We start from the raw sequence: 14075 nt of genomic DNA on the forward strand, positions 1-14075 counted from the left end.
GGCGGCTCCGAGGAGGGGGAAGGGCGAGAAGGGCCGGCCGGTGCCGTCAGTCAGGCAGAGGGAGCCGCCGAGAGCGGATGGCGGCAGCGGTAGCGGGCCCACTCGCCGCCGGGGGTGAGGAAGCTGCAGCTTCAGTGTCCTTGCCAGGGTCTCCTGGTCTACCTGGGAGCCGTAGCGCAGAACGAGCCCTAGAGGAGGCTGTGGCCACCGGGACCCTGAACTTGTCCAACCGGCGTTTGAAGCACTTCCCCCGGGGCGCGGCCCGCAGTTACGACTTGTCAGACATCACCCAGGCCGGTGAGTTGCGCTGGTGCCCAGAGAGCAGGGGAACCCATACTGGACTGCGACCCTCATTTGCATAGCCCCGCCTCGCGTTCGATTGGGCCCACCCCTTCACCTGGCAGTCTTGCATGCTCGCCCCTTGGGATTGGCATTGAGCCCGCGACCTCCCCTCCCCTGTGTAAGAACCACTGGACAATGAGTTCGCTTCAAGAGTGCACAGAACACTTTTGGCCGAGCTCTAGGAGACTCTTCCCCTTTATTTGCATATTGCGCACCTGTAGCATGGTCCCGCCCCTCACCTGGTAGGCTTCTTCAACCCTAGATCTGATCAACCCTTAAAGCAAGCTTCCATGTAGAGTCTATCATTAATCGCTACATTTTCACCCTTTTAGTCGCTTCCAACGTCTTTCTCACCCGTCCACCTCAATCTCAACAAGCCCCCGTTATCCCTTTCCTAAAGGGTCGCCCCTAACAACCCGACGTTTCTGCTTGCTTTTACCTAGTCTCCGCAAGTCCCAGCCCCTCTCCGCCGTCCACCCCAGCCTGTCTATGTAAGGAAGTGAATCTCCCGCCCTTAACTTTCCACCCATTATCTCCCTATCCCCTTTCTCTTCTTCCTGGCTTTATGAGGTCACTGTGGAGTTTGTGATCTCATAGGAACCCTATAATTCTGCTTTCCCCTTAGGGGAGAAACTTGAGGCAGCTTGCTGAAAGGAAGGACATTGTATCTCTTAGTTAGGAGTGCTGACCTCCTGGAGACTCTCCAGTCCCTGCCCTCAGGACCCCTCTAATCATGTCCACTCCACCCTGGTGGGTGTGTGTTTGGGATCCCACTAATCATGGGCACTCTACCCTTGGGTCTGTTATGGCCAGGCACTGGGGACTGTACTATGACAGGTGAGTCAGGCTGCTTAGGAGGCAGCCTATGAACTTGGGCTGGCAGCTGAGGGCGGGGGAATCACAACAGAGGGCTACATTCCGGGAGCCCCACCCCGGTCTGGGCTGGAAGTGTGAGGGCCCCTTCTGCTCCTCTCATCTGGTCCAGGGCTGGATCGAGCTGGATCAAAGAACACATTGCTCCAGTAGGTTCCTGCCCACCTGCAATTGTACCGGGCTGGCTGGGGCACAATCTCCCCTTACAGCTCTGGAGAGAAAAAGTTTAAATCTCTCTGTTTTTAAATGCTTTTTCCCTACACAGTTGAATGAGTCCTGGGAATGGGTGAGCCCCAGGAGCCATGCTTACCCCTCTTAGGTCCCCCCAGCCCCCCCCCCCCTAGATTGACCTCAGCAGCTGTGTGACACTGGCCGTCTGTTCCCTTTCCCCTCCCCCTCTTGCTTGTTTTGTGACCAAGACCAAATGTTTTTCTTTACTTCCTCAGGGCTCTGTCTCAGTGAGTGGACTCTTGGGAAAACTACCAAGCCCTCCCAGCCCCTCCTAGCTCCTGCCCCAACCTAATCTCCTCCTTCAACATTCCGGCCCAGGGTGCAGCTAGGGCTCCCCCGGGTGCAGGCTCACTGTGTGCTGAAGTGGGAAATTCCCTCTGTGCCTTCTTCAGTCTTGTTGGAGCCCAGTTCTAGGCAGGTGGGTTCCATTATGTCCAGCCGCTGTCCTCTGTCTTCTCTCTCCAAGCTGGGTGCTCCTAGCCTTGGAGGGCGTGTGTGTATGGCAGAAACCCAGAATTGCCTGGTGCCCTGTCCTCTGCCTCCCCTTACCCTCCAACCCAGACTAAGTGCTTCAGCATTGTGCCGCTGGGTTAGTGTGTCTCCTGCTTGCTGTCTTCCCTGAATGTTCCCTCCGTGGACTCCCCTGACAACCAAGGATTGTGTTCCTTTGACCTACTAGTAGAGACCTGGGTTGGGGCACGGCAAGTTCTAGCAAAGGAGAAGTGTTGATCACTCTCCCACAGACCACATCCTGTGCCCCTGAGCCCTGCCTCCTCCAGCCTGGGCTGCTTCCGCCCCTGACTTCTGCCCCTCTACTCTTTACCCAATCCCAGTTTGGTCTGCACTCCTATGCATGCATGCATAACACTTATGCATTTGTGAGCACAAAGGAAAGAGGCAGGTGTTGGGCATGGGTGGAGGACCAGATGCGGGCCTCCCACCGTCTCCGGAACTGTTCTTCCCATATCAGCTCAGTCTGTGTTCAGTGGGGCAGGAGCAAAGAAGAGAAAGCAGTTTGCAGGGCATCAGGCTACTATCCCCTGAGAAACAGATGTACAAGCCACAGCCTAATGGATTGTTTCTACTCCGTTTCCTGTCACAAGACACATTTCCTTTGGGGAATGTTCCCCAGCTTCTCTTAGCTTTTGCCCCCTACTGAAGGAGGACCTTTAAAGAAGCTCACAACCACTCTGGCCTGGGTTTCCCCTAAAATACCCAGACACCTCCTAGGGCATCCTGAACAGAACAAACAGAAATGTGGCTTCTAGGGGTCTGTGGTCTGTGTCTCCACACTGGAGGGAGCTGTGGGCTTAGTGCCTCTGCCACGGCCATAGTGAGCCAGTCTTTGAGATAAGAGGGTGTTAGCCTCTTACCTCAGCTCCTTGCTCTGCTCATAGTAAACGTAAAGACCCTGGGCCTCAGGCAGAGGAACGGTGCTGAGGTTGGAAAAGGGCAGCCGGCCTGGGGACCAGGGAACCCCAGTGAAACCCCTTAAGTACTCTGAGAAGTTGGTCCCAGCTCCAGCTTAGCCTTCTGCCTTTCCCTCCCTGACTTCCTGAGCTAAGTGTTCCTAGTCGTCTTTTGGTCCTGGAGGCTCATGAAAAACTGGCCAAGTATCAGGGTCTCACTTAATCCCAAAAGCCAGGATATCTCTGTTCGTGATTTCTTCCCTATGCTGAAAACAGGTTGATGCTAGGAGGAAGGGCTCTTTCTCCCTGTGGCCCCCCAGAGGTTTCTGCATTCTCCTCTTGACCTTTCCTGCCTATCACCTTACTGTTGTTTTCAACTTGTCTTTCTTGTGCTGGGATCACATCCAGAGCCTGCTGTGTGCTAGACCCATTGAGTCGCATCCAGCCCTAGCCAGGCCCTGCTTTTGGGGGGGAGCGGGGAGAGTGAGTGCATGCTCAGAGGTGGAGGCCGGAGGAAGAGGATGTTGGGGTGCTGCTCTGTCACTCCACCCGGCAGCCCAGAAACCCAGGTCATTTCTGCCGGCTCCTCTCCCACCCTCCCCACAGCACTGAGGTCACAGGTACATGTTTATGCCCAGTGTTTTACATGAGTGCCGGGATCTAACTCAGATCCTCATGTGTGTGGAGTCAGTGTGTTATTCACTAAGCCTCCTCTTTATCCCTCTGACTCTCTTTACAAGCAAGGCCCCCTTGTGTGATCTCCCGCCTTTCAGCTCTCCTGACATCTCAGCACACACAACCGCAGAATTATAGACCCTCCTGTACGCTACCAGGAGAAATCTTCATTTGTCCGATTTTTTGCTGGGTGGGACAGAGTCGAATCTTGAACTCTGAATAAAAAGCCAGATATGGCCGTGTTCACTTGCAGTCCCACCCCTGGGGAGGCCTGGATTCTTCTCTCTCAGCATTCTGATTGCTGCAATTACAGGCATGAGCCACCACGTGTAGCTTCATATGTGAATTTAAAGAGTATGTTTATGGTCTGTTATTACACTCCCAAGTCTGGGCTTCTCCAGCTGTGTCCCTCTGGCCTTCTCTTTGCCTTTCTGGTCATGCTTATTTTATGCTTTGGTTTATAGACTTATTGTCCCCCCAGGGAGGCCAGGTTTATGAACACATGAATACAGGTTATATGTATACATGTGTTGTATATGTGTGCACACACCTATGGAAGCTGGGGGTACCCCAGCTGGTGTTCAGGTACCATCCACTTTGCCTCTCTGAGACAGAGTCTCTTCATTGACCTGGTCACTGAATCAGCTAGGCTGACTGGTCAGCTGGCCAACGAGCACCAAGGATCCACTTGTCCCTGCCTCTCCAGTGGTGGGATTGCAAGCGAACACTGCTGGACCTTACACTGGATTCTGGGGATTGAACTTCATGTGTGGCAGGCCTTTATCCACTTAGTTCTCGCCTTAACCCTATGGGCTTGATTCTTTAGGTCAGTGGGGGATATGGAGCTAGGCAGCTGCTTCAGGGGACATTCAGCCCCCCTGTTGTGTGAGGCCGAACCTTTTCTCAGCTCATTCCAGACCCTTACTTTCCTTAGACTTGTCTCGGAACCGGTTTCCCGAGGTGCCTGAGGCAGCTTGCCAGCTGGTGTCCCTGGAAGGCCTGAGCCTCTACCACAATTGCCTGAAATGCCTGAACCCAGCCTTGGGGAATCTTACAGCCCTCACCTACCTCAACCTCAGGTAGTGGGGCTTATTCTGTGGACCTCGAAGACCCTTTATTCCCTCCCGAATGGTTCTCCCAGACCCAGGAGGAGGCCTGGTGCTTGGTGCTTTGCCTGGGGTGTAAGCCTGCTGCCTTTCTCCCTTCCACAGCCGGAACCAGCTGTCGTCGTTGCCGTCCTACATCTGCCAGCTGCCCCTTCGAGTACTTATCATCAGCAACAACAAGTTAGGAGCCTTGCCTCCAGACATCAGCACCTTAGGAAGCCTGCGGCAGCTTGTGAGAATAAGGGACAAGGGCCAGAAGAGGGCCTGTTGAGCCAGGGCCTGGGGACTTGGGGGGGAGGGGTAGCAGGAAAAGGCTTGGACGAAAGGCAAGTAGCTAGAGAGAAATGGCAGAGTGATTTCTGCTGACCCTGGGCTTATAGAGCTTCCCTTCTCTGACCTAGGATGTGAGCAGCAATGAGCTGCAGTCCCTGCCCGTGGAGCTGTGTAGCCTCCGTTCCCTGCGGGATCTCAACGTTCGAAGGAACCAGCTCAGTACCCTGCCTGATGGTGAGGAAAGTGAGCCAGAGGGCATGGTGTCCGTGCTCATCTGTGTCTTCATCAGCTCGGCAGCAGTAACACATGTGCTGTACATACGCTGGGTGGCTTCTAAGCAGCCAGGCATTGCCCACAGTCAGATCTGGTGCTGTGTGGCCAGGTGGTATTAGAATTCCCATGGATAACAAACATACCTTCCTGTGTCCTCATCAACAGAGCAGAGAGAGCGCGCACCAGGACCTCTGGCTCGTTTTATAAGGATGCTAATCCTCTCTGGACTCTGCTCTCATGACTTGAATTACTGCCCTAAGGCCCCACTTCTTTTTTTTTTATTAGATATTTTCTTCATTTACATTTCAAATGCTATTCCCAAAGCCCCCTATACCTTCCCCCTGCCCTGCTCCCCAACCTACCCACTCCCACTTCCTGGCCCTGGTGTTCCCCTGTACTGGGTGGGGCATATGATCTTCGCAATACCAAGGGCCTCTCCTCACATTGATGGCCGACTAGGCCATCCTTTTGCTATATGCAACTAGAGACACAGCTCTGGGGGTACTGGTTAGTTCATATTGTTGTTCCTCTTATAGGGTTGCAGACCCCTTTAGCTCCTTGGGTATTTTCTCTCACTCCTTCATTAGGGGACCTGTGTTCCATCCAATAGATGACTGTGAGCATCCACTTCTGTATTTGCCAGGCATTGGCATAGATTCACAAGAGAGAGTTATGTCAGGGTCCTGTCAGCAAAATCTTTCTGGCATATGCAATAGTGCCTAGGTTTGGTGGTTGTATATGGGATGGATCCCCGGGTGGGGCAGTCTCTGGATGGTCTTTCCTTCCGTCTTAGCTCCGAACTTTGTCTCTGTGGCTCCTTCCATAGGTATTTTGTTCCCCAGGCCCCACTTCTTAGTACCAATCACTTTAATAGTTATGATTTCAACATACAAAATGGGGGAGGGGGCACAAACATTTAACTTGAAATAATACTTCTACCTTGGAGAAGCCACAGGCAAGAAATCCTTTGAAAATAACCTTGCCTTCGTTGCTCAGGGATTTTCAGTGTCTAAAGCAAACTGTAAACAGTTGTATTTGCTTCTGACCATGGCAACCCTCCGAGGCTGGGCAGGCACGCACTCCTAGTTCTGCTTTTACGAGTGTGGAGACAGGGTAGGGAAGAAAGGTAGGAGGGAATCAGGCAACTGTAGAACCCTAAGGTTGGAAGGGATCTGAAGGGCCCACCCAACACCCACCTCACCCCAGCAGGAGCTCTTGAAACAACGCTAGTCACGTGGTGCTCTTGAATCTCCTCTGGAGGACTCTGAACTGGGAGGGTCCCTGATATCAGAGCTTAAGCAGTCCTGTCTAATGGAGTAGTTATGACACACCAACATTTGACAGTCACCGCTGGGATGCAGTGTACCTTCTCATGTTCACCCAGCCACGTTCTGGTGTGTGTGCTTCCTGTGTTTCAGGTGGGGAGTCCCATACATGTGACTGAGATCTGAGACCAGCCCTCAAAGGTTGAGTGGCTTAATGGAGGAGAGGCAGCCATTCATAGGGAACTGCGAGGGGCAGGAGGCTTGGGAACCCAGGAGGGGGCAGTGGGGTTCTGGGGAGTCTGGGAGATGGTATCCAGAAGCTCAGGCACAGCTGACCTTAGAGAATGCTCCATCCTTCATCCAGGTGGAGGAGTACCATGTACAGAGCACAGAGGCAGGGATAGCGTGGTCTATCTTGGGCAGTTAGAAAGACAAGGTAGATAGGAGGAGGCAGGAAGGGTGCAGACTTGGCGTTGAAGACCAAGAGTAATGGCCATCCATTTTCCCTGCCTCCTCCCACTCCTCTCTGCCTCGGCCTCTGCCCTCCCAGTCTGTTAAGTGTCTTCATTACAAAATACGTGAAGCCAAGGAATTTTGTCTTGTTTAGTTGAGACAGGGTCTCACTATGTAAACCAGACTGGCCTGGAGCTCACAGACATCTGCTTGCCTCTGCCTCCCGAGTACTGGCATTAAAGGTGTGTGCCACCCTACCTGGCTGGAATTTTGCCTTTTTTTTGTTTTGCTTTTTGAGAGTTAGTTCAGGCTGCCCTCCAGTGTGTAGGCAAGAATGGCCTTGAACCCCACTTCTCTTGCTCTCACCTCTGAGTGTTGGGATTACAGGCATGTGCCACTTTAGCAGTTCTGGCTGTGTGGTTTTGGGAGGCTTTTGAGCAGTAACATCAGTTGGTTTGTGTCTTGCGCTGCTCTTTGGAGAATGTAGGATGAATTCCCGGGTGGGGGTGGCAGGAGAGGAGGATGCATAGTGCTGAACTCAGCTGTGAGGGAGGAGAGGAGCAGCCTTTTGTTTCTGGGAAGTGAGCTGAGCCAGCCAGGGTTGGAGGTGCTATGATGGAGCTAGGGTTGACTGACTGCCCAGAGCCAAGTTAAAGGAAGAGAATTCAAGGCCTTCACCTGGGCATCTCCTAACTCTCCCTGTGCCCCAACTATAGAGCTGGGAGACCTTCCTCTGGTCCGCCTGGATTTCTCCTGTAACCGCGTCTCCCGAATCCCGGTCTCCTTCTGCCGCCTCAGGCACCTGCAGGTCGTTCTGCTGGATAGCAACCCCCTACAGAGTCCACCTGCCCAGGTAAGGTGCAGCCTGGGTGGAGCCTGAGGACAGTGGTGCTCTGAGGTAGCGTGGGAGGATCCGACAGGGCTTAGGGAGCCACCTCTTCTCTTGCATGTGCCCCTCACACAGATATGCCTGAAGGGGAAACTTCACATCTTCAAGTACCTAACAATGGAAGCTGGCCGGAGGGGAGCCGCCCTCGGGGACCTGGTCCCTTCCCGCCCCCCAAGTTTTAGTCCTTGGTAAGGCCCAGGGGAAGGAATCCCCTTCTTGGGACCAAAGAACTCCCCTGGATTCCAGTGGGAGGGTAGGGGTGCCGCCAGCCTGGGACTGACCGGGTCTTCCTGGCTGCTCCAGCCCTGCCGAAGATTTATTTCCGGGACGTCGTTATGATGGTGGCTTGGACTCAGGCTTCCATAGCGTCGACAGTGGCAGCAAGAGGTGGTCAGGAAATGAGGTAAGGACCTCCTTTGCAAGGGCATTTGGGGATGTCATTGGGACTGGGACTGGGGACTCTATACCTAATAGGTTAGTATCTCAGTAAGAGGTCATGGCTGGGGCTCCTTCCCCTACTATCCCCAAGAGGCAGGCCCTCCACTTGATCCCAGTCTCTACTGTGCAGTCTGAACCCATATGGTCCCCAGCCCTGCATGGAGCCCATGTCCCATCTCTGCCTCTCTGCCTTAAAGTCCACAGATGATTTTTCAGAGCTGTCTTTCCGGATCTCGGAGCTGGCTCGGGATCCCCGGGGGCCTAGACAACCTAGGGAAGATGGCGCTGGTGAGCAAGGGAATTTGCCCAGGAAGTGATGAGTGAGTATGGGCTGGAAGCCCCCTCCTGCTTGCTGGCTGACAGGCCCTGGTCTTGCAGGCGATGGAGACCTGGAGCAGATTGACTTTATTGACAGCCACGTTCCTGGGGAAGATGAAGAGCGAAGTGCAGCTGAGGTTAGGAGCCAGGCCTGTCCCTGGGCAGGTGGAGAGGCACTGATCAGTGTAAATGGGGGCCAGGCCTCTCTTCAGCTCTGCTGTCCTCTCTTCAGGAGCAGCTGCCTTCTGAATTAAGCCTTGCAGCAGGGGATGTGGAGAAGCCATCTAGCAGCAGGTATTCCAACCCCCAAGCCCACTCTTCTCCCTCCTACTCCACAGCCTGGGCACCTCCCTTCCACTGACAAAGGTCTCTCTTGTCCTGTCTTCTGCCAGGCGAGAGGAGCCTGCAGGGGAGGAGAGGCGGCGCCCAGACACTTTGCAGTTGTGGCAGGAACGGGAGCGGAAGCAACAGCAACAGAGTGGGGGGTGGGGGTCCCCCAGGAAGGACAGGTAAGGAAGGGCTCAGGGCCTGACAGGGACAGATGCAAATGCCTCTCAGACTTCTGTTCTACAGAATTCCAGGCCTGACTGCCCAGCTTTTTCCTCTTCTGCTTCTCCAGCGTCCTGAAGCGGGGGATCCGAGCTGCCGGGGCAGGTGCTTCAGCCCCATCCACACAGGCCACCTGCAAGTAGGTGTCCTCTGAGACCCACCTCCCTAGGCCTTCCTCGTGGCCGGCCTTCTCTGAGTCCCTTCTTTTTTCCTCAGTGGCCCACCAAAGTCCAGCACTACCCAACTGGGAGTTTCAGGGGGGCAGGGAGCTCCCACACCACCCCCCACCTCCCAGGACCCCCTTCCTGTATCTGGACCAGGTAGGACATTGATGGCTTGGAGATGGTTGGGACATAGAGGCCTGAAGGAAGAATGGGCTACTGAGGGTTGTCTCTGTTGCCTATCCCTGGCTCTCCCCCCAGTGACAGCTCCTGTTCCCAGGCCACTGGGCTCCATTCAGAGACCAAACAGCTTCCTCTTCCGTTCCTCTTCTCAGAGTGGCTCAAGTAAGTCTTTCTCTTCCTGGCACTAACCTTGGGACTCGTATCTCTCTCTCTCTTTTTTTTTTTTTTTAAGGTTTTTCGAGACAGGGTTTCTCTGTGTAGCCCTGGCTGTCCTGGAACTCACTCTGTAGACCAGGCTGGCCTCCAACTCAGAAATCTGCCTGCCTCTACCTCCCGAGTGCTGGGTTTAAAGGCGTGCGCTACCACTGTCTGGCAGGACTCCTAACTCTTGAGGCTTGTGTCTCTTAGGGTGTTGTCCCTGTTCATGGAAAATCCCGTAGGCTGGAATCTGTATTGGTATCAGACTGTTGGAAGCAGGCTCCAAAATTTATCCATGAAGCAGAGCTATCCCTGTCCTCCTTTTCCTCCTAGGTCCTTCCTCTCCAGAGTCTGTTTTGAGACCTCGGCCGTTTCCTCAGGAGAAGGAGCTAATATCCCAACTTCGCCAGGTGAGCAAAGTGATATTCTCAGAGGCCTGGCCCAGCATGGCGTCTCCTTTCCCTCTCCTTCCTCAGCCCACAACTCCTGTCATTGAGGAGGGGAAGGGATGGAGGGAGTGACCCTGCTGACCCCAGCTGCTGCTTCTGTCTCTGTTTCCAGGTCCTAGAGTCGCGGCTGCAGCAGCCCCTACCTGAGGACCTGGCAGAAGCTCTCGCCAACGGGGTCCTCCTTTGCCAGCTGGCGAACCAGCTGCGGCCCCGCTCTGTACCCTTCATTCATGTGCCCTCACCTGCTGTGGTCAGTGGGAGCCCAAAAGGAAGAAGAGGGGAAGGGATGTGACTCTGGCTTTGCCTTTCCAAATTTCTTCCCTTTCTCCTCTGTCTCCAGCCAAAGCTCAGTGCTCTCAAGTCTCGGAAGAATGTAGAGAGTTTCCTAGAAGCCTGTCGGAAAATGGGTGTACCTGAGGTATGGGGCTGCACTCTGCTCTGGAGCATGTTGGTGTCTAGGGCTCAGCTGAAACTGCATGAGGGGCGGAGTTCCATCCTCTGGGGTGTTCGCTCCTACAGGAAGCATGTGTCCTGGTCCCACCCCTTAGATCTCCTGCCCTGCTCTCCCTCCCTGTCCTGCATGTCCTGCATGTCTGCATGTCGGTAATGGCTCTGGCTGTTGTCCTGGTTTGTGAGGGCAGGGTGGGAAGGCCCGTGGCTTGATGTTGCTAACTTCTGTGATTTGTCCTTGTCCATCTGCCCTGTCCTCCCTCCCCAGGCTGACCTGTGCTCGCCCTCGGATCTCCTCCGGGGCACCGCCCAGGGGCTGCAGACCGTCCTGGAGGCTGTGATCCTGGTTGGGGGCAAGGCCCCTCTCCCAGTCCAGCCCTCCTCTGGTCTGGGTGGCTTCCTCCTCTTCTACGTGGTCTTCATGCTGCTGCTCTATGTCGTCTACACTCGGCTCCTGGGCTCCTAGGACCCACGTTGCCCTTTCCTTCCCCACCTTCTATTTATAAGACCTCCTGTCCAACCGGTGGTGCCTTCAGCCCTACCAAAGACACTAGTGTCCCCTCACCAACGCTGACCTCAGAAGCCCCACTCTCATACCCACAATACCCTTACCCTTAGTGCTGATGGTGCCTTCATGTTCTCCCGGCCAGCCCTCCGTCCCCCGTCGGATGACAGGACTGTGGCTTTTCTCTTCTGTTCTCCCTCCCCCTACCGGCTGCTATGGGGGAGCTAAATTATCTCTGTTTTGTAGAGAGAACTATTAGCAGGGGATGTGAGCCCAGCATGGGCCCCTGGCTCTGTGTATAAACTGTATAGATTGTCACCTCTGTGTGTGTGTGTGTGAGCTCCTGCTGCAGCCAGGTCTTGTCCTGCCTGGGCTACCTGCCTGTGCAAGCATTTCCCTTTGGAAATGACAGGCCTCTCCTGTCCCAGTCCCCTGTGTTAACCACCCTTCTGTTATCTGCTGGCAGCTTCCATGTGTCATTTGTCCCCAGATATGGGGCAGTGTCTACCAGGAGTCCCCACCCTCTTAACCTTGCTGGGGGAATTCGAGGGGAAAACTTAACCTGGGCCCCTCCCCCCAGGAGTCCCTGTGCCAGCCCCACCACATCCTGGAAGAGGAAGGGGCCCCTGGAAGGGGCCTCCCTCACATCGCTGCTGTCCTTCACGCACTTCTGGAACAGCCTTAGGGGTAGAGGTTGGGGGCTCTGGGCCCCAACTACCATCGGACCTGTCCTGGGAGCAGATGACACCTGGGCCCTGCCAATTAACAAGGATTTGGTGACCATGGTCTTGTGTGTAGCACTGGCCTTGGGTATCCCCTTGCCGTTAGGCTGCTTCGGGTACAGCCCCCATCTGGGTGAAGAGCGTTGTGTCAAACACAATAAAAAGAAGCCCAGAGGCCTGTAGGTTGATCCTCAGGTGTGTGCCTGCCTGTCCATGAATGCGCGAGCTTTTCGGGGACCTGAGTCCTCTACTGTGAGTCCCAGTGTAGACTGCTATATTTCTGTGCCTGGCAGAGGAGCATTGCCGGCACAAGTGCCCCGTGCCTCTGCCGCCAGGGGGAGCCCTTGAGAACCTGGTGGGAGCGTGCCACGTGGCTGAAGAAACGCTGGCGCAGGCGTCGTGGCGACACCTCTGAGGTGGGCTAGGACTTGGGCGCTCATGTAGTCAGGGCCGCGCGCAAGCGCAAGCACGGCGGTGGGTATTGCCTGGTGCTTCACCAGACGCAGGATGTTGCCTTGGCTTGGGCCATGGGCCACAGGCCAGGAGGAGGCAACAGAGGGGCTAGGCCTCCCCACCGGCAGTGGTCACGGAGAGGCCTTGAGCTCTGGAGAGGAAACCATGAAGGAGCAAGAAACGCCTGTGCAGGACAGGTGAGGGCTTGGTGGGGGCCGCTAGGAGGCGTTGTGGGCGCTTTCCAAAACTGAAAATCTAGGAGATCGGGACTGGGAAATGGGTATATTTGTTGGTCCTGCGACTAACTTAGGTCAGCATTAGGAAGGGAAGTGAGTGGGGAAGCCTGTCCTTCCCTTCACACAGCTCACAGCCCCAGGCCCTCAGCCCATCTGAGCCAGGAAGAAAGCAGCTGCCGCCTTCCAGGCACCTGGCTACTGAGCCGACTGCAGAAGCCTCAGGTAGGTACCAGGTCGGCACCAGGTCGTGCTGTTTTTACCCGCAAGGCCCCAGAGAGTCCGAGCCTGTTCTAATCTCGTCTCTCTCGTTCACAGTACCTCTTTCTCCCCGGGTGACCTCCCAGGTCACCCCCTCAAGGATGACTCCACTGCCACTTCGGGATCCCAGCCACCAGGCTAATGCAGGACCTCAGCTGGTGGTGAGCTGGGGGATTTGTGGTTGTGTCTCCAGGTAGCAGGGGTGCCAAGAGAGATGGAACTCAGTGACTTCCTGTTCTCCACAGGGGCCCAGCTGTGGGCCAGGGGTATCTTTGTCTAATAGGACACTGTGCCATCCTTCCTGGCCTATGTATGATAACTGGGGCAGGAGCCCAACCACCTCAGGACGTCCAGAGGAAGAGCAGGTGGTGTCTAAGGATACAGGTACTGATCTTGGTCCCAACAGCTCAGTTGTGAAGTTGCCAGGGAAGCTGCATTGAGGGCTGGGGAGGAAGGCCAAGGCCACCAAGCTAGCAGGCTGTCTTTCAGGGGTCCCGGTGAGAAACTATGAAGATGTCTTTCTCTTGGATCCTCTACTACCATGTGGGCAGCGTGTTCCCCTAATCCTGTCCAAGCCCCCTCAGCAGGTAAGAGTGAGCCTCCCTCCATTCTCTTCTCCCTTTCTCCATTCAAAGCCAGGAGGACAAGCTTCCCTTTTTTGTCTTCTCAGGCAATGGACTCCAGGAAGCTGCTGCTCCCACCACCCATCATGTCGCCCTCTGTGCATCCCTCCTCATCCCAGGCCTGCTCCTCCACCTGGCTCAGCGAGGCAGAGATGATCGCCCTTGCTGGTCTGCTGCAGATGAGCCAGGGAGAGCAGGCACCCAACACTGTGGCAAGCTCTCTGCCTTCCACCAGATGCCCAGACCCTGTCTCTGTCTCTGAAGACCCAGGTCCCAGTGGTGACCAGAGCTGTTCTGGGAGTACTGACACATAGACCATATAGTACCCCAATAACCACAGTCCATAGTGTACCCTGCCCCCCTCTCCTCCACAGGTGCTTCTCCCCCAAGCTGTTTTGTTGACAATAAATCAGAGTTTGCAAACCAGGCTCTCTGCAGTGGGACATGGGCTGCGGATCAGGCTGGGTCCCATTATACCATTTGTTCTTCCTCCAGGCCTCCTTACTCATTGGTCACACACTACATGGGGTGGGGGGATCCATTGAACAAGACAGTCAGGGAGAAGGGCACCTTTAATGGGTGGGTTGGGCTGCACTCTGGGAAGTGAGGAACTCGATTGTGTCTGCTGGGCCCAGAGAAAGGTCAGATGAGCACTGGCTGCTTGGGGAGCACTGGCTGCTTGGGGAGCACTGGCTGCTTGGGGAGCACTGGCTGCTTGGGGAGCACTGGCTGCTTGGGGAGCA

The 14075-nt window shown here is 55.2% G+C and overlaps 2 protein-coding genes across 3 annotated transcripts; both read left to right on the plus strand.

The window, feature by feature from the left end:
* Positions 1 to 11934, plus strand: Lrch4 (leucine rich repeats and calponin homology domain containing 4). 2 transcript variants are annotated; one of them, XM_021161927.1, is made up of 18 exons: positions 1 to 297; positions 4465 to 4609; positions 4742 to 4868; positions 5038 to 5143; positions 7617 to 7753; positions 7865 to 7977; positions 8093 to 8192; positions 8425 to 8515; positions 8606 to 8682; positions 8778 to 8839; positions 8938 to 9054; positions 9165 to 9233; positions 9311 to 9414; positions 9517 to 9600; positions 9970 to 10046; positions 10198 to 10335; positions 10426 to 10503; positions 10804 to 11358. In XM_021161927.1, exons 1-18 carry the CDS (start codon positions 78 to 80, stop codon positions 10999 to 11001), a joined length of 2043 nt encoding a protein of 680 aa, XP_021017586.1. In that variant the 5' UTR covers positions 1 to 77; the 3' UTR covers positions 11002 to 11358. The 2 variants fall into 2 exon arrangements, with proteins under 2 accessions (XP_021017586.1, XP_021017587.1); XM_021161928.2 differs by lacking the exon at positions 1 to 297 and adding an exon at positions 1014 to 1179 and having other exon boundaries at positions 10804 to 11934.
* Positions 11935 to 11953: 19 nt separating this feature from the next.
* Positions 11954 to 13760, plus strand: Sap25 (Sin3A associated protein 25). The gene is made up of 6 exons (XM_029477755.1): positions 11954 to 12412; positions 12579 to 12673; positions 12767 to 12870; positions 12955 to 13093; positions 13199 to 13296; positions 13380 to 13760. Exons 1-6 carry the CDS (start codon positions 12270 to 12272, stop codon positions 13644 to 13646), a joined length of 846 nt encoding a protein of 281 aa, XP_029333615.1. The 5' UTR covers positions 11954 to 12269; the 3' UTR covers positions 13647 to 13760.
* Positions 13761 to 14075: the final 315 nt, after the last annotated feature.

The sequence above is a fragment of the Mus caroli genome, chromosome 5 (assembly GCF_900094665.2).
Source record: "Mus caroli chromosome 5, CAROLI_EIJ_v1.1, whole genome shotgun sequence".
Classification (NCBI taxonomy): domain Eukaryota; kingdom Metazoa; phylum Chordata; class Mammalia; order Rodentia; family Muridae; genus Mus; species Mus caroli.